This window comes from Pelodiscus sinensis, chromosome 7 (genome assembly GCF_049634645.1).
Source record: "Pelodiscus sinensis isolate JC-2024 chromosome 7, ASM4963464v1, whole genome shotgun sequence".
NCBI lineage: Eukaryota > Metazoa > Chordata > Testudines > Trionychidae > Pelodiscus > Pelodiscus sinensis.
Window position 1 is genome coordinate 70,416,072 of NC_134717.1, and position 17,984 is coordinate 70,434,055.

General features: G+C 40.1%; 1 protein-coding gene across 5 annotated transcripts in view; it reads right to left on the reverse strand.

The window, feature by feature from the left end:
• Positions 1–17,984, reverse strand: part of DNAH7 (dynein axonemal heavy chain 7) — a 244,255-nt gene that overhangs the window by 43,410 nt on the left and 182,861 nt on the right. For all 5 annotated transcript variants that reach the window (XM_075934216.1, XM_075934215.1, XM_075934214.1 and 2 more), the window contains 6 exons: positions 16,941–17,095; positions 16,190–16,380; positions 10,261–10,394; positions 8,388–8,723; positions 4,026–4,152; positions 1,982–2,176 (listed from right to left, as the gene is read on the reverse strand). In XM_075934216.1, the coding sequence (XP_075790331.1) occupies positions 1,982–2,176; positions 4,026–4,152; positions 8,388–8,723; positions 10,261–10,394; positions 16,190–16,380; positions 16,941–17,095 (1,138 nt within the window). The remainder of the gene's footprint in view (positions 1–1,981; positions 2,177–4,025; positions 4,153–8,387; positions 8,724–10,260; positions 10,395–16,189; positions 16,381–16,940; positions 17,096–17,984) is intronic.

The following is a 17,984-nucleotide window of genomic DNA, read 5'->3' on the forward strand; positions in this document are numbered from 1 at the left end:
ATTGCGTATCTTTTTCTGATTTTCTTTCAAAAGAGGCTTTTCCAAAATTTGGCGCATCTACCTAGTGCCAAATTTTGGAAAAAAATGCTCTTTTGACACATCCCTTATGCCTTACAGGGATGGCAAAATAGCGCATCTGCTTTCCAAATATTTTTTTAAAAAAGCAGACATATTCCATGGATGGGACAGTATCCTGGAAAAGTGATGCAGTCTAGATGTAGCCTTTATGTCATATATGCTACTTTGAGTGATTCCTGTTGCTAACATTTCAGTACTACAGTGGAAAAGCCAGACAGTACTGATGACCCATCAGCAAGGACAACAGACTGTGAAAAGACTTGGTCTTTTCATACCGCTATTGACTCCTGGATGGAGAGAGTCAGGTGATCTGGTCAGTTGATATTAACCGTCACCTTGATCTGTTGTACTTTCCAATGAAGGGTGGGAAATCAAACAAAGGATTCCTGCCTTAAGAAAATTCTATATAAGGCAGAGTAGGAAAACAATGATTGTTTTGAGTTTGTTTCACCTCTGCCTCCCTATCCACAGAGATATTTGAAAATACATAGAAACAAAAGGAGTTGAACTGTGGGAGAGTGGAAGAACTGCTAGACCCAGGCTAAAAAGATATCTGGCCTGTGAAGGACTCTACTTGAAACAATATCCAGGGTGAGGAATTATTTGTAGCCAATGTCTTTAGTGAATCTATCTTAGCTTGCATGCTTTTATTATTTTCATAGTAATGTGCTTCATTCTGTTTGCTACCTTTTTGAGCACTTAAAATACATCTTTTCTAGTTAATAAACTTATTTCTCATTTATAATATAACCTAGTCTATATAATTTCTCATGGGTGGCGGAAGCTGTGAATATCTTCCTCCACATTCAGTGTCTATATTCCCCAGCTGGGTGTGGTCCTGCTTGTGTGCTTTGCTGGAAGAGGTAGGTGAGCCTAGCACAGGAAGACAAGGCATGAGGGTCACTAACCTGGAGGGGACCCAGGCACACCCCAAGCACAGGAAATGCTGATTCCTATTTCCTACCTGGGAAGAAGCCACATGAAAAAGGGGAAGAAGGATGTGACAGGGTGTGATGGATTGGAACCCCTGGGATGGCACCTGAAGATACTGCTGAGCCCACCTTTTCTGCCATTCTGAACTACCCTTGCAACGAAGGGTGAACTTTTTCATTTACATTCCTGTGCTGTGTGCAGCACAGGTGCTGCTCATAATCTGGGTCAATAAAAGGGGTACAGAAATGGGCCATGTTCTTTAATTTTTCTCATTATACATACCTGATCAGATTAATCCAAGATTTACCAATTAAAAATCCAGTCAGATTTTTCCTAACTCTTCATAGTTTCCTATTATTGTTGAATCAGGCAGTTAATTCTTAATTTCCTAAATGATGAACATTTCCAATATTTAAAACACATATATTATCAACCCTTTCTAGATGGTTTCGCAAAGTTACTGTGCCATCTTTTTGATGACTGAATATTGGTGATAAGTTTTATCAATATAGCAGTAACATATAATAAAAATAAAACAATAAAACAATTTTGGCTAGTATAAACTAGTGCGACTTTGCTGGAAGTCGCTCATCCAAATTAGGCATTGATGCCAGTGGTTACATAAACTACAAGGTGGATGTAACATGCTCAAATGGCAAAGCAGTATAATTTCTACCAATAAGTAAACATGGTGAACAAGTAGATTCAATGTGCATTTTTTCTTAAGATTAGCAGACTTTCCCGACGCCTCTACTCATTTAAAAATATTTAAATTTGTTTAAAAATGCAATCTGGGAGTGCTGTATCCCTTCATACCATTTGCCCCAACATTTAGATTCAATTACTGAAACGGTTGCAAAGTTATATAATTTCCTTTTTTCTCTGAATTAATATTTTTAATGTGATCAGTTACCCTATAAAGACATAAAATCAGTACTGAAACAAACTTCAGCTTTTTCTCTTAACATACCAAACTATCATACACTGATTTCCATCCATCCTTCAGTCGCATAAAATCTTTACGAATGTGTTTGAAGCCTGGCAAATCATCTAGTCGACAAATTTCATCCCACGCTTTCTGAGGAAGCCAGGTGCAGGGATTAGAGAAGGGATTGTCCAGTCCTATGCCACCAGTTAGTAAAAACTTCCACTCATTTGCATTAATCTGCAGTAAAAGAGAGGTAAAACAGCTTTAACAATGAAACCTAACGAGTGGACAAATACTCTATCACGCATGAAGTAGATAATGTATATGCTTTTCTGAATTTCTGCACTAAAAATGGATAAAGCTTTCATAGTAATGATAGTGAAGGCACACCTCTAAAATTAAGTGTTTGATTTGTTTTAGTTAAAAAGTCTCAAGTCTAAGTCTGAAGATGCTTATATTTGAAATTAACTGAACCTGATTAACAGCAGATGTGAACCAACCTTAAACCTTATCTTGACCAGTTCTTTCTTGAACTGACAAATGGATTACTAGCTGGATTTTTGACAAGCTACCTTTGAGATAACTTTGAAACATTCTGGGAACCAAAAAGTATCAGCCCTATGTATGGAAACTAATGTGTTTCAGACTCTTTGGACCAAATTTCAAGTCTGAAAATGAAAATTAGGTATTTTGCTACAAATCTCATCCCTTCACCAACATTCTATCTAGTTCCACATTCCAGGACTATATCTTGTAAAGGCTAGAACCAGGCCATTTTGCAGAAGACTGTTTTAATCTGACAGGGGAATGCAGCCCTTTTAATTTATATCTCCTGAAGTCTCTGAAAGGAATTTTTAAAGGTTGTCTGTTTTAGTAGTTTTTCAACTTTCTGCTCAACAAAAACTGCCATTACGTCTCATCGTTCTAAAATCCAGTACATTTCACTTGACTGCTTTCATTATTTAAAACAGATTGCAGCAATATTCAACATGTCCTAGGTGCTTTCTGAATACACAAGGGGTACGTCTAGACTACCGCGTTTTGTTGACGGAAGTTTTGTCGACAGATACTGTCGACAAAACTTCCGTCGACAAAGAGCGTCCAGACACATTGAGTTTTGTCGACAAAGCAAGCTGCTTTGTTGACAGAACTCCGTAGTCTGGACGCAACGTTACAGGCAATAACACCTTCTGTCGACAGAGTTCTGTCGACAGAAGGTGTTATGCCTCGTAAAATGAGGTATACCAGCGTCGACAAAACTGCTGAGTTCTGTCGATGTTATGTCGACAGAACTCAGCGGTAGTGTAGACGCTGGTATAGTTTTGTCGACAAAAGTCCACTTTTGTCGACAAAACTAGGTAGTCTAGACACACCCAAGGAGACACAGGCTCTGTCCCCAAAGAATTTACATTGTAATATATTTTATTAATGATAAAGTAATACTATTATTACAGTTATGCAGGAAATATAAATTTAAAAGGCTACTTTTCCCTATCAGTTTTAAACAGTATTCTGCAAAATGACCTGGTGCAACTAACTAGACTTAAAAGATACAATTGTGTCAAAAAGCTTTGATTCTAAGAAATATATCTGTAATATCTATCAAGGTAAACATATTTGGCATCATAAATGAATAAAATAGGCACTTTTTCTCCTACGCTGTAATAATTAATGGGAATCGAAACTTCAATTTTGAATTGTTCCTAAAAATTCATATTGCAAACTATTCAATTTAATCTATTCTAAATAAATAAAAGGCTTACCACTAATGCAAATATTGACAACAATCTAATAAAAAAGTCAGTAGATAAACAACAATGTTGCAAAATATTTACAATTCAATAGTTTTTATTTTATTTTGAATAAAGATTTGAAAAAGAGCTATCATATTTAAGTTTGGTAGATTGCTTTATATTTTATTCTGTTATTATTTTATTCTGTTTATTATTTACTTGCTCACTAACATATAACACCAAAACCACACCCAATTATGGCTTTTAAAGATACATGTTATATGTTCCTATTTTAGGAATTAGGGATGTTGTTTAAAATAGTACAAAATTGCAAATAACATTAAAGTACTGACCAAGTTTTCATGCTGCAGGAGATTTACATTTAGACAAAAAGAGAAAAGCAGCTTGTCCTTTTCAAAGAGTGAGCGGCAGATATTAACATAGAGTGAATAAGTAAAATGATCCCTGAGAATCTTCAGCCTGCAAGTGTCAGAGAGAGAACTTAAATTCATATCATTTTAAAACCCATATACATCAGAAACCATATTACAACTCACTTAGATCTCTGTTAGTCTAATAAACTTTCTGGTCAATTACCCAAAACCAATCAAGGATCCTCATTAAATGTGTATACCAATTTGTGAGGAAAACAATGCAAAAACACTTCAACAGAAATATATTTTACTATTGACACATTTTTGGAGGTTGCCGGGGGGAGGGGTGAGCTGAATCTTCCTTTTGAAATAAATGAGGAATAATCTTTTATTTATATTAATAAAGTTTAAAAAAGACAGAAAAAATAGACTATCTTCAGTGGTTACATAAAAGAATTTTCTAGTCTTACAGGCTACGTCTAGACTGGCATGATTTTCTGGAAATGCTTTTAACGGAAAACTTTTCTGTTAAAAGCATTTTCAGAAAAGCGTGTCTAGATTGGCAGGATGCTTTTCCGCAAAACCACTTTTTGCGGAAAAGCATCCGTGGCCAATCTAGACGCGCTTTTCCGCAAAAAAGCCCCGATCACCATTTTCGCGATCGGGGCTTTTTTGCGGAAAACAAATCTCTGCTGTCTACACTGGCCCTTTTGCGCAAAAGTTTTTTGGAAAAAGACTTTTGCCTGAACGGGAGCAGCATAGTATTTCCGCAAAAGCACTGACAATCTTACATGAGATCGTCAGTGCTTTTGCGGAAATTCAAGCGGCCAGTGTAGACAGCTGGCAAGTTTTTCTGGAAAAGCGGCTGCTTTTTTGGAAAAAGTGGTCAGTCTAGACACAGCCACAGTGTATTACTCCTAGTAAAATATTGCAAGAAAACTGTGCCATATTACCAATTACTTCCTTTAAATATAGTAGCCAGAGAGCCATCTATTATCAGAACAATGAAAAAATCTCGAAGGGGATAAAAATGTAGTAGACTTTTGGAAGCTCAAATATCACATTTTCCCATCAGGGTAGAGGTTGGTTTCACCAGGTGGAACAAGCAGGATACAAGACAACTCTAAGACAACTTTGCCTTGTCAGGAGAACATCTTTTGGAGATGTGCCACCATGATCTCTGCCTGCTGATCAGGAGGAAATGGAAACTCTATCGGTGTAGACTGGGTAATGGAGGAACAAGGATAGTATCAAGATTAGATGAGAAGCATGTGGAGAGCTGCTGTTCTTCCTGCATCTTTGGTGTCCATCTTTTTTTTGCTCTCTTCCATTCACATAGCAAAGAAGTCTCCATATTAATCAAAGCCTACAAATGTACCTATAAATCCTAACTTACTTAAATATCAGATATTAATTTCCTGGCAGTGAATCATTCAGCAGCAGTTCAACTCACACTAATTCTATGCATTAAGCTTTGAAGCAGAGACAGTGCCAAAGGGCAAAATGTGAAATTGTAATTAAAAGTTATCTTGTGTACATCAGAAAAGGATTAGAACAATATTAATCTTATCACAGAGCACCAGCAAAAGAGTCAACAAAGTTACAGAGGTGAAGATGAGGCGCTTGCGGGGTGCTGAATGAAGATCTGTTAGAGGCAAAGGGAGACAAGCCCCTGTTCCCTGAGTGAAATCTAGAGTGTGTATCTGTTTACTGGTTTGCTTTCAGTTTGCAAAATGTGGGATAATTCAATGTAATGTGACAGAAGCAGACTGTTGATCAAAACTGAACCTGGATTAGAGGGCAGGCTTCCATAATCAGTAGGTCTATGAATGAGTGCGCTTTTGGGTTTTTTTGGTTTTTCTTACCTTCCTGACAAGAGCTCAGGAAGGAAGGCTCTGATGCACTATAGATGCAGAAATGATAGTGACCAGAAGAATGGAAGTGACAATGAAGATAAATGCATGCAGAAGATGCAGGATATATATTGCTCTGGAGAGGATACCTGACAGGTGCTTCATGTGTATGAATTGCTGCCTGATAGACCTGATGGATGAGAAGATCCCAGGTTTGGAGATGAAGATAGAAACTACTACTGGGTTTCAAAAAGGGATTGGAAGAGATGATGGAGGAAAGGCGAGAGGAAGATGAAGACATGCAGATGCATGATGGCCCAGAGAACTATGAGGGCAGACTGCTGGATGAAGAATGTAGGCTCTGAATTGAATATCAATAGAAACCTCTTTCATAATATTAATGAAATACTAATGGGAATTTGTGTCATTATGAGGAGTTTAAATTTCTCAGATATTTATTTGAGGACAGGTGCTACTAATAATGATAGGGACCAGGATTTCTTCAGCAAAAGTCACCAAACCAACAAGAGATTATGCCATTTTAGGTTAAGTACTAGTAAATAATGAGGACCCCCTAGAAAAACTAATTAAAAACAACAACCTTCTCTCCTCATTGGCTCCTAACAGTGGGATAACACAATGGCAGAGTCCCTTCCCTACTGGGATGACAGAGGATCAGCCAGGCCAAATCAAAGTGAGTGACATCATGACCTAGTACACAAAATCACAATGCTACTAAATATGGCCCAGTTTGCTTGCTGCTTCTCCCCCTCCCCAACACGCACACATCTGTAGTCCTTCCAAACTACATGGTTATACTCAATACACCTTTACTTTCTAAGCAATCCAGATTGCTGTGTACGAGTGACACATCCTCTTCATTTTTTATTACTCCCCCAAACTTTGTGTCATCTGCAAACTTTATCAGTGATGATTTTATGGATTTTCCCATGTCATTGATTAAAAAATATGAAATCAAGGGCCTCACTAGAGACCCGGGCACTAGATAATGATTTCCTATTTGCAATTACATTTCGGGGACTACGAGTAAGGCATATTTTTGTCCATTTTATTTGTGTTGTTGATTTTATATTGTACTAGTTTTTAATCAAAATGTTATATAATATCAAAGTAAACTTTATAGAAATCTAACGTTATTATATCAATACTTGTATGTATGTATTCTTTTCCCCAACACCCAACAAATAAGGTAGTTTGACAGAATTTATTTTCCATAACCCCATGTTGATTGGCATCAATTATATTACCTTTCTTTAATTCTTTATTCACCAAGTCCCATATCAGCTAAATGAACTAGACAACTTTTTATAGAAACACATTAGCAGATACCTTTCCACCTTTCATGAATCTTTAGATTCTAACAAACAAAGCTCTCTACTCCCTTCTCTTCAATATGTAGTCACAGTTGATTCCATCCACTAGCCACATTTTTACATCCACTGACTAGTGACTACACTTAATCTTCTTCTCTAGCTTTTAAACATTTCTGTACCTTTCCAGAGCTACTGCTGGGGCAGCTGCAACTTCACTTGCTGTGAGGAGTATATTTTGGCTGCAGCTGAGATACTAGCTCAATGTGTGGATTGCACTGGTGTGGTGCCCTGAAAACACTTGTGAAGTTCACTACTTGTGACTTCAGGCATGTTGCTGAGACCAGTAAACCTTTTATCATCAGTTAGACATTGCCAAAAATTTGCAGGGCACTTTACAGACATTTATTGGTTTGGTCCAAAAAATGGGTAAAAATCTTTTAAAAACAAACACACAAACAAGCAAATAAACAAACAAAAAACACAAGACACACACAGTTGGTAAAAGGGATACAACGTGAGAGCAAAGTGAATGGCCAATTACTATGCGTCTTGCACATATATTTTTAGTTCCACATAGGATTAGAAACAGTAATAACTAAGGGTATGTCTACACTTGCCCCCTATTTCGAACTAGGGAGGCAAATGAAGCATACCGAAGTTGCTAATGAAGCACGGGATTTAAATATCACGCACTTGATTAACATATTTGCAGCCTGTCGCCATTTTAAAAAGCCAGTAGCCCGAATTAACTTGCCGCATGTAGACGCGGTAGTCCGATCCAAAACGCTTCCCTCGAATTAACTGTTCCTCCTCATTGCACTTTGGTATGGTTCATTTGCCTGCCTAGTTCGAACTAGGGAGCAAGTGTAGACATACCCTAAGATAGGAAATACTATAGAAAGCAGCAGTTAATAGCATATTGTACTTTCTTTATACTTGTAAACAAGTGGTCCTGAAGGAAAATGTATTAGAATATATGGACCCCTTTGCTTGTCTCAAGAGTACAAAACAGTATTCCAATTATTAATTGTTAATTAATAATTAATACAATCTACTTTGGCAACATGCTCTGTAACACCTTCTGGAGTATCAATGAAAGCCAATGAACGTACTTTTTTTCTTATTAAGTGACAATGGAGAATTAACTTTCTTACCTTATTTGTAATTCTTCTGATTTCTCTGAATTATCTATAGACATGACAAAAAGGTTAATAAACCACGTAAGAGAATATTGGTACATTGGCTCAATGTTGGCTAGATCAGCAATTGAGAAAAACAAGATTGACGAATGAATAGCAATAGGACGGTAACCCATTCGAGTAGAATCAATCTTCTTTTCGGTATCTTCAGCTATAGCTTGCTTCTCAGAAATCTCATTAGCCAGGGCTTTGGAAGAAGACAGTATCTTAATGGCAGTTTCATCCTCTAAAATATTTCCTTCTGAAGCAGAAAGAACTTCTAAAATCTTGTCTTCTATTTCTTTTAGTTGCCTAAAAGAAAATGTAAAAGTTTCATATTTGCAAATTTCTAGGTGTGCTCCACTAAAGTGTACAATATGTACAACACATGCACTGCATCTTCAAGATATGTAACCTCAGGATTAAAGCAGGGGTATGGCGTAAGCCCACCCACTTAGCATCCACACCCACTTTCTTAGCCCTAGCTATGCTCACACCTCAGTGTTTGCACCACTCCACTCATCCACCCAGCCCCACTACCACAAAGCAGGATCAGAGTGTGGACGTCTGCAAGTCCCACTCCCTGGCTGTGTCCAGACTCAGGGTTTTTTTCAGGAAAAGTAGCCTTTTTCCGAAAAAACTTCACCTGCGTCTAGACTGCAGCCGCGTTCTTTCGAAATTAAATCGAAAGAACGCGGCTTTTCTTTCAACGGCGGTAAACCTCATTTCACGAGGAAGAACGCCTTCTTTCGAAAGTGCTTCTTTCGAAAGAAAGCGTTCTTGAATGTAAATAGGGCTTCTTCGAAAGAGAGCATCCAGACTCACTGGGTGCTTTCTTTCGAAAAAGCGGCTTGCTCTTTCGAAAGTTCCGCGTGCAGTCTAGACGCTCTCTTTCGAAAGAGGCTTGCAGTCTAGACATAGCCCCTGGCAGGAGCTTCAGACAGAGCAGAGCAAGCCCCTGACCTGGTGCTAACACCAGGTGGGCAAAAGCAGGGCAAGCCCCCGTACCCCAACCTTGCTACCTGGAAGGGACGCTGGGCATGAAGATCATGGCAAATCCCTAACCCAAATCCCAGAAGGAGTGTGGGCATGCCCCCATTCCACTCCCTGGATGGAACACTGGGTCGGTAGAGTGGGTCAGGCTTCCATGGCCCATTCCTCAGCTGGAGCACCAGGCAAAATAGGTGGGGTGGGGGTGCACATTTTATGGGGCTCTCCGATTTTGTAGGGGCCTCTAGCCATAGAGTTTATCCCTCACCTCTTTGCAAGACCAGCTGGCATGGTGGGGTGGGGGGAGAGAGCTCCAATCACTGCTATCCCTGATCATTGCGTACACACTCGAAGTCAGGGCCTACCATTTTCCCCGCCCTAGCTACATCTCTGGATTAAAGACCTATTTTTTACTTACAAATATTTTTTTCTTACAAATTAAGCTATTTTCTAAACACCTATGGCCAAATTCAGGCCTTATGCTGACCATACAGGGCTGGCGGCTTCTTCTTAGAAAGTAAAATGACTTCAGTGGAACGAAGTGTTCAGCAGGTATAGTAGAACCAGCCATCCTCCAACTTGGCACACTTTATGCTCTGTCCTCATGTGGAAAAGAGTCCTGTGCAAAACCACCAAGCACAACTGGACAAGGCCTGACCAAATGAGGCAAATAGTGAAGACTAATTTCTAAAAACTTCAGGTAGGAGAACAGGTAGCAACCTTTGCACCCAGCTCGTGGTCTCCTCAAAACCTGTTAAGACTTCTCCAAAACCAAAAGTCACCAAGGGGACATTTAAAAATGGTATTGAAGGTCAAGTGCTTATAGACTAGTCCCTAGCCAAATAAATTATTCTGATACCTTTTATTCTCTGCTCCTTGCAAAATTAAGGCTTGTTTTTCTTCTTCAAGGTCTGGTCTCTCTCTTGCTACCACAATTCCAAGAAGCTGATCTTGCATTCCTTCTGGAGTTATCATGAAGTTCAATAAGGTTACCTGTAGATGAGGTATGTTATAAAACACAACTTAATTAGGAACTATGATGGACAGGCGGCGTGCTGGCCAGCATTTGGTGACTAATGGTCAAACTCAGGTAGCTAGGGGGTGTTGGCAGGGAGCCAAGAGAATATTGACATTTGAATTGGAAGATATACCTGCCACACTGTTTTGTTTGTGTGAGTTTTTAAGATGGACTTTGGAGGAACAAGATGTATTGAACCAAGCAGAATTACCATGACTACAAGGAATACTAGGCATGGAAATGGACTAGAACCTTGAAGCATGAATTTTAAGTAGACAGGAAAATGTCTATATAGTCACAATTAGTTTATTTTCTTTGTTTTGCTGTTTGGTTAAAATTCTATATGATAAGCCCATGTGCCGTCCCCTTCCCCCATACACTGTATTTTTATGCTGGGAGATACAATTTCTCTGTGTTTAAATTTTCTCTTTTCTCAGTTGCTCTCTAACACCTAGCACCTAAGTACGCTTTACCACGTATATCTTTTCGTTTTGTTAATAAAATCACCTTTTTTAAGGCTATGGTTTAATTCTTGTGTCCTGGAAGATTAACAGGAGGTCTGCATATACATGCCTAAGACTGAGAGGTCAGCTATCAGATTGCAGTTTATTTTCTTTTTTTTTTTTCAAGCTGTCTTGTGAGGTACCCCTCTGGAAGAAGTTCAAGTGCTTTCTTCCTGGGTCTAAGAAGAAGGGGTTTTCACTTGACAGTTGCAGCGTATCTCTCAAGGCCAAGGAATCTGTGACCTTGGGGACTTTTTTAAGCAGAAGTCAATAGAGGGAAGGTACTAGTAAGGTCTCTTGCGGGCCCCCAACTTCAGCATTCAGCATGGGGAACAGTCTTGACAGGAACAGATCAAATTAAAATATTGCTCTCTTCCATGCCCAAGAAGTCTGCAAAAGACTAGGTAAGAACCTAAAATAGATGATTATGAGGGCAGAAAAACTGAGGCTAAGGACTCTACAATCCTCATGCCCCATAGCAAATGTAGGTAGACAAAAAACATTGGCATGCAGTCTGGTCTTAGAACTGCCACTCCGAAAAAAACTCTCCAGAATAATAACTTTCAAAGTAAAAAATGCTAATTATACATAAAGTTAAAAAGTGCTGTTCAACTCAAATCATTTACAATATAGCTGGGATGAGAAATTTAATGCTGTCTTAGAAGAACACACTGCTAGTTTTCTGCCCCGAAGGCCCCAGGCAACACCATATAATTTTTCTGGTGTATTTATATTCTGCTGAAACAAGAAGCAACTTCAGAGCACTTCCTTTTTGGACTTGTATCTTCTATGTGCAGATTTACAAAGACCATAGTCCTTTCATGAAAGGGATGCATGTCTATACTTCTCTGGATGACCTTTGCATCAGATCCTCTTTTGTAAGTTAGTGCTAGGCAAGGTCTAGTGGCCAAGTCCAAAGGAAGAACCAATTACAGCTGTCACAGAACTCCAGCATTGATGGCAGAGGGTGGGGGAGAACCAAAGACAGGAATCAGGGCTGAGCCTTAGTGATGTGGGGAGAGGGGCAGGCAGAAGGCTGTGGGTATCAGGGGGTGAGAGAGTGAGGGCTGAGGATTAAGGAGGGGCTCAGGGTAGGGGGTTCCATCTGGTGGGGCTTTCTCTTCTCCTCTGCCAATGTGGCCTTTTGTCCCCCACCCCATAGGCCCTTGCAGCTAGCAGGGGCCTTCTCTCTTTTCCCGCAATCCCCTCAGCTGGCAGCAGGAGCCTTCTGTTTCTCCTGCCTGCCCCCCGTCAGGGGCTGTCTGTCTCCCCCAAGCTTTCTCAGCCATGAGGGGCTTTCTGTCTCTCCTCAGAACCCTGTAGCCTGATCTAAGATTATGTTAAATTCTAATTACCCACCTTTAGGATTAACAGGTTCTCTGTCCCAGGATCAGGCCTAGTATTCAATTATACTATGATTGGGAACCCTGTTGTGCATAGTTGCAACACTCACAATATAGAAACTCTTGTATATTTACAATATTTACAGTTTATTAATAAGGTTAGCGCAGTCACAAACACCTCAATTTCATAAGACAGGGAATGTACATTCATATTTCCTTACCATATACTTACATCATTCGTTCTAGAACAACCTTAGGTGTTAGCCCATCATCTTGCTCATTACCTTCACGTTCCCCATTATCACCAGTGGCCATCATTCTGGCCCTTCCAAGGACTACATCTTTTCTTTCCTATCCCCCTGGGCTGGGGTCCCACTTTTATACCAAGTGACACTGATGATAACAAGTTTTATGCATATTCTATAGGGGGTGTTTCTAAAGCTGAAGTGATCTTTTCCTATTGGTCAATATATCATTACTCTTAACTTATTATCATATATGTCAATTTGTTGCCATGGGCATTTGTGGTTATCTATCGCAACCTGTGTCCTGAATAGTCCCAATTATCTGGGACTTATATTTAATAATACATCTGCTGAGTCTAAGGGTATTGTTCCCGACATCCTGTGTGGGTGAAAGGTCCAGGCTTTTTCAGGACTGGGAAACCATTAATAAGTTATGACCAGTATCTGGGTGAGACTGTCCCCCAACCATGGAAGTCTGCAAACCTCAGCTCCTGCTGATCTTGCAAACAGCCTGTTGCAGCATGGACAAAAGATAAAATATAACCCCATATTACTTGACCTCGACTGTGAGCCTATGTATGTCCTCTCATTCAAGTGCAAGCCTGTCCTTTAATTGATTGTAATGCAGACATGGCGCTCATTGGAAAGTGCATTCAGAGGCTGTACCATCTTGTTATACTCTAGAGCAGGAGCCACTGCACTACAGGGGAACCCGACTCACCAGGCAGCTTAGGAGTCTAGGGCTGGGCTGTACTGTACCCAGGTGGGTTAATGACAAAGCCCTCTCCCAAGGAGTTGAGTGCTGCTGTGTTAGTATTAGCAGCCTTCACGAACTTGGGCAGACGTAAGGCCTAGAGTGTATTACACCTGAAGCCAGACATCAGTCAAGTTAACACAAAGGGCCTATGGGAATGCTGGGGGCAGCTTTTAGAAGATTTATTGCATTAGAGTTTTTAACTATTACCAAATTAATCTAAATTAACACAAACATATTATTAGCATGATAGGAAAGTAACTTGGTAGACTACAGCCCCTCCAGCACTGCAGCCAAGCACTGGGGGGAGGGATTTGGAACAGGGGGCTATTTACCCGGTCTGGTAGCAGGCAAAATGGCAGAGCCCCAGACCTGCTGGCCACTATCTTGATGGTGTGGCTGCTGCCAGTAGTTTCTCTGCGGCACAGATGTCTCCTGTGGGCTCATTGACCCAGTGGCCACTCTCAGTATCACGTCCCTCCTCTCTGTGCCTCACCCTTTCCATGTTTTGGAAAACAGTCCCATTCCTGCCACTTTCTGTTTTCTTGACACAACCAAACCCTGACTTGCTTTAAGTTAGGATAAAAGGAAGCTGCATACAAATTTGGTGGTCCTAGCTTTTACCATTTAGGAGGAGTTCTTGAACAGACTCACAGGCAGACACACAAATCTCTAAAATATGTATATGTAACTGGAAATATATATATACTCCCAATCAGAATGTGAAATAAACCTCCTCAGGTCTTTGGGAGACATGGGTTTCAGTAGTGTTAGTTTGTTTAAATTTTTGAGAAAGGAGACACAAAAATAGTTCTATTGACTATTTGTCTTGGATTATCCCAGGTCCAGTTCTTTTCAGATGGATGACTTCCAGAGGAGGGCCTACCCAGAAGCTCCCTTTAAAGAAAGGAGATCTCTTCACATTCGTGAACACAGCTAAGTGGAATTTCTAAACTGGATAATATGTGATCAAGTTGTATATGTATGTGTGTGGGGGAGAGAAGGTATCTTGTGAACCCTGAGAAATGTTATGAATATCAGAAGGGTATATTGAACAATGTGCCAGGTAAAAATGGACTTTATGGACAAATTGTCAAGGTGTTTACACAGGGAATCTCCAGCAAGAGGTGAATGCAAATTCCCCACTTCCAGCTATGCAAAAAGCTAACCTTTTCAAGAATACTTTGAAGAGAGAACCTGTTCTCTGACTCTCACAATCAAAAGCCCAAGCTGTATGAAGGAAAGACTAATCCATTCATGGGCTTTCTTCTTTGGAACCTCACCTAGTTATGAGCTTATAACCACAAAACAAAAAACAAAAAAACCAGTTGTGGGTTTTGAAGGACAGTACCTACCAGAAATGAAGGTTGGAGTTGAGGTGACCTCTGATAAAGTTTTAGCATGTGTACAGGTCATTTTATTGTTTTGTTTTTTTCTGCAATGCTTTCACCTTAAGAATAAACATGCTTGTGTGTTGTAACTCACAGCAGCTGGAAATCATGTTATTCATAATCTTCAAAGAGAAAGCAAAGTGAAGATGGCTTGGGAGTCTGTCTTGGGGGACTATACCAAAGTGAGGGCTAGAATCTGCAGCCTGGAAAACCCTAGTGAGGAGGAAGAGAGATGTGGGTCTCTTTTCAAGAGAGGTGACAGCTGAGGATATGGGAGCTAGAGTGGGTCCCCTTAATGAACCACAAAGAACAGTTACCATCAACTGAGACAGCTGACTCCCAGAGAATGGCCTACCTTGAAGTCCCCTTCCAAGAAAAGAAGTCTTTTCAGATTTATAAAACCCAAAGAAAAGAATTCAAGATAATTGGATAATTTTGTGGAGGAGTCCAACCTAACTTCCATGAATTTATCTAGCTCTTTTTTGAACCCCATTAAAGTCCTAGTCCACACAACATCCTCTGGCAAGGAGTTCCACAGGTTGACTGTGCACTGCGTGAAGAAAAACTTCCTTTTGTTTATTTTAAACCTGCTACCTATCATTTGGAGACCCCTGGTTCTTATGGGAACAAGTAAATAACTTTTCCTTATTCACTTTTCCCACACCAGTCATGATTTTAAAGACCTCCATCATATTCCCCCCTTCGTCTCCTCTTTACTAAGCTGAAAAGTCCCAGGTTGTGTCTAGACTGGCAAGTTTTTCCGGAAAATCGGCTGCTTTTCTGGAAAAACTTGCCAGATGTCTACACTGGCCGCTTGAATTTCCGCAAAAGCACTGACGATCTCACGTAAGATCGTCAGTGCTTTTCCGGAAATACTATGCTGCTCCCGTTCGGGCAAAAGTCTTTTTCCGAAAGACTTTTGCGCAAAAGGGCCAGTGTAGACAGCACAGTACTATTTTCCGCAAAAAAAGCCCTGATCGCGAAAATGGCAATCGGGGCTTTTTTGCGGAAAAGCGCGTCTAGATTGGCCACGGATGCTTTTCCGCAAAAAGTGGTTTTGCGGAAAAGCGTCCTGCCAATCTAGACGCGCTTTTCCAAAAATGCTTTTAACGGAAAACTTTTCCGTTAAAAGCATTTTCGGAAAATCATGCCAGTCTAGACATAGCCCCAGTCTTTTTAATCTCTCTTCATACGGGACCTGTTCCAAACCCCTAATAATTTTTTCTGCCCTTTTCTGAACCTTTTCCATTCACAAAAAGTCATGGATTGGAGAGGAAGCTAAATACCAGAAATTAATATTTAGATTAAATTCTTCAAAGTATGAATGACTGTTATGTGAACAATAATATTTTGTCAAATGTAATAGGAGCAATTAGAGATTAATCAGAGGTGATGACAATACTTTCAGGGTATGTCAAAGAAGGAGAGGATTAAAAAAAACAATTTAGAAATAAGGAACTCTTTTCTGCTTGCACTCTATAGGGGTACTATTGTTGATATTAAAACAAAGCACATTAATCTTCAAATCTCTCACCTTAACAGATGTTTCAGGAAGATAGTGTGGGTTTCTCAGCTTGGTTGTAATATAAAAGCGAAAGTCAGGAGCATATTCAATGGTGGAGTCCCCAAGACGGATGCATATACTACCAGACTGCTTAAACGTCTGTTTGAGTAGAAGTGGTTCTAGGATAGGATCCAATTCTTCTCCAACATTTTCCAGCAGCACTTGAACACAACAATAACTAGGTTTTTATTCATTTTCTTGGGAAGAGATAGCTCTATTTAATGTTACTTACAATAGGCAAGCATCTACTCTCTCTACAATACAAATATGGATAAAAAAGGATGCAGTAGAAAAATGGTAAAACTTTAAGTAATTTTTTTAAAGTTCAAGGAAGTTTATATTTGCTTTGTGGTATTTATCAAGTTTGAATTGGGCAATGAAGATACTCTGAACTGTAGTATTGTTTGTGAACACTAGCTTTTGGCTGGTATTTTCAAAGGGTTCTAAAACAAAAAGTCACTTAAATCCCACTGAATATCAAAGGCATTTGGGCACCTAAGCCCAATTTTGAATTCTATTTTTGTTCAACCTAGAAAAAAATAAGGAATTAAAGGCTGTAGGAGTTGTTTCTATATCTGTAGTTAAATTTTTCATTGAAAATAACAATAAAAATAACTCAAATAGTTAACTGTAGGTAATGTTTTCTGATTCCTTTATCTTGGATGAGATATGGTATATAAGAATGTCAGTAGGAATACACTTCCATTATCCAATCACTTACCAGGAGTGCCAAACTGAATGCAGTTTTCCAGTGTTCTCACAAATTCAGGGTCACTGAGTTTAATTATGTGCAGACTATTGGCTTTTTCCATATTCTTTACCCATTTGTTTGCTTGGCCCTGGGGATCTATCATTAGAGGCCATCTTCTTGCATTTCTGGAGAAAAAAATTAGATTAGCTAAACTTGCAGAACTAGACTATATACCCTTAAAATGTTTACCCTAAACAGGGCTTTAATGCAGTTTACTTCTTAATGCCATTTAAACACAATCTTTTAATCCAATTTACAAAATATTTAGGGACAATTCTGCCTTTAGATGTTCATATGTGAATCCCATTGACTTGCACAGACCCTTTGGTCACAAAAATTATTAAAATATTTCAAGGAGCATACCGTATTTTCCGGTGTATAAGGCGACTGGGCGTATAAGACGACCCCCTAATTTTCTAGTTAAAAGATAGGTTTTCATCTTATACTCACCGTATAAGACTACCCCCCCTTAAGAGGCCAACCGGCAGCGCCCCAGCGCCCCTCCGCCTCCCCGGCTTTGCTCCCGGTGTCCCTGGTCTGCTGGAGCTGCCAGAGCAAAGCCTCAGAGGTGCGGGACCCCTCCGCCTCCCTGGCTTTGCTCCCGGTGTCCCTGGTCTGCTGGGGACCGTCTCCAGCAGACCAGGGACACCGGGAGCAAAACCTCTGAGGATGCCGGCAGCAGGGCAGCCCAGGCACGCCTGGGCTGCCCCGCTGCCAGCTTCCCCCGCGGCTTCGCAAAGCCGCGGAGGGGCTCGGGCAGCGGGGCAGCCCAGGCGCACAATTTAATAGGACTGTGAAGAATATACCAAACAGGGTAGGAGCAAGGACACATCCCTGTTTGACTCCACTCTTCACCACAAAGGGTTCAGATGTAGATCCATCATAGTACACTGTTGTTTTCCTATCTTCATGAAAAGATATTATGAGCTTGAGTAGAGTTGGTGGACAGCCAATCTTAGTTAACACTTTGTACAGTCCTGATCTACTGACTGTATCGAACCCCTTAACTAAGTC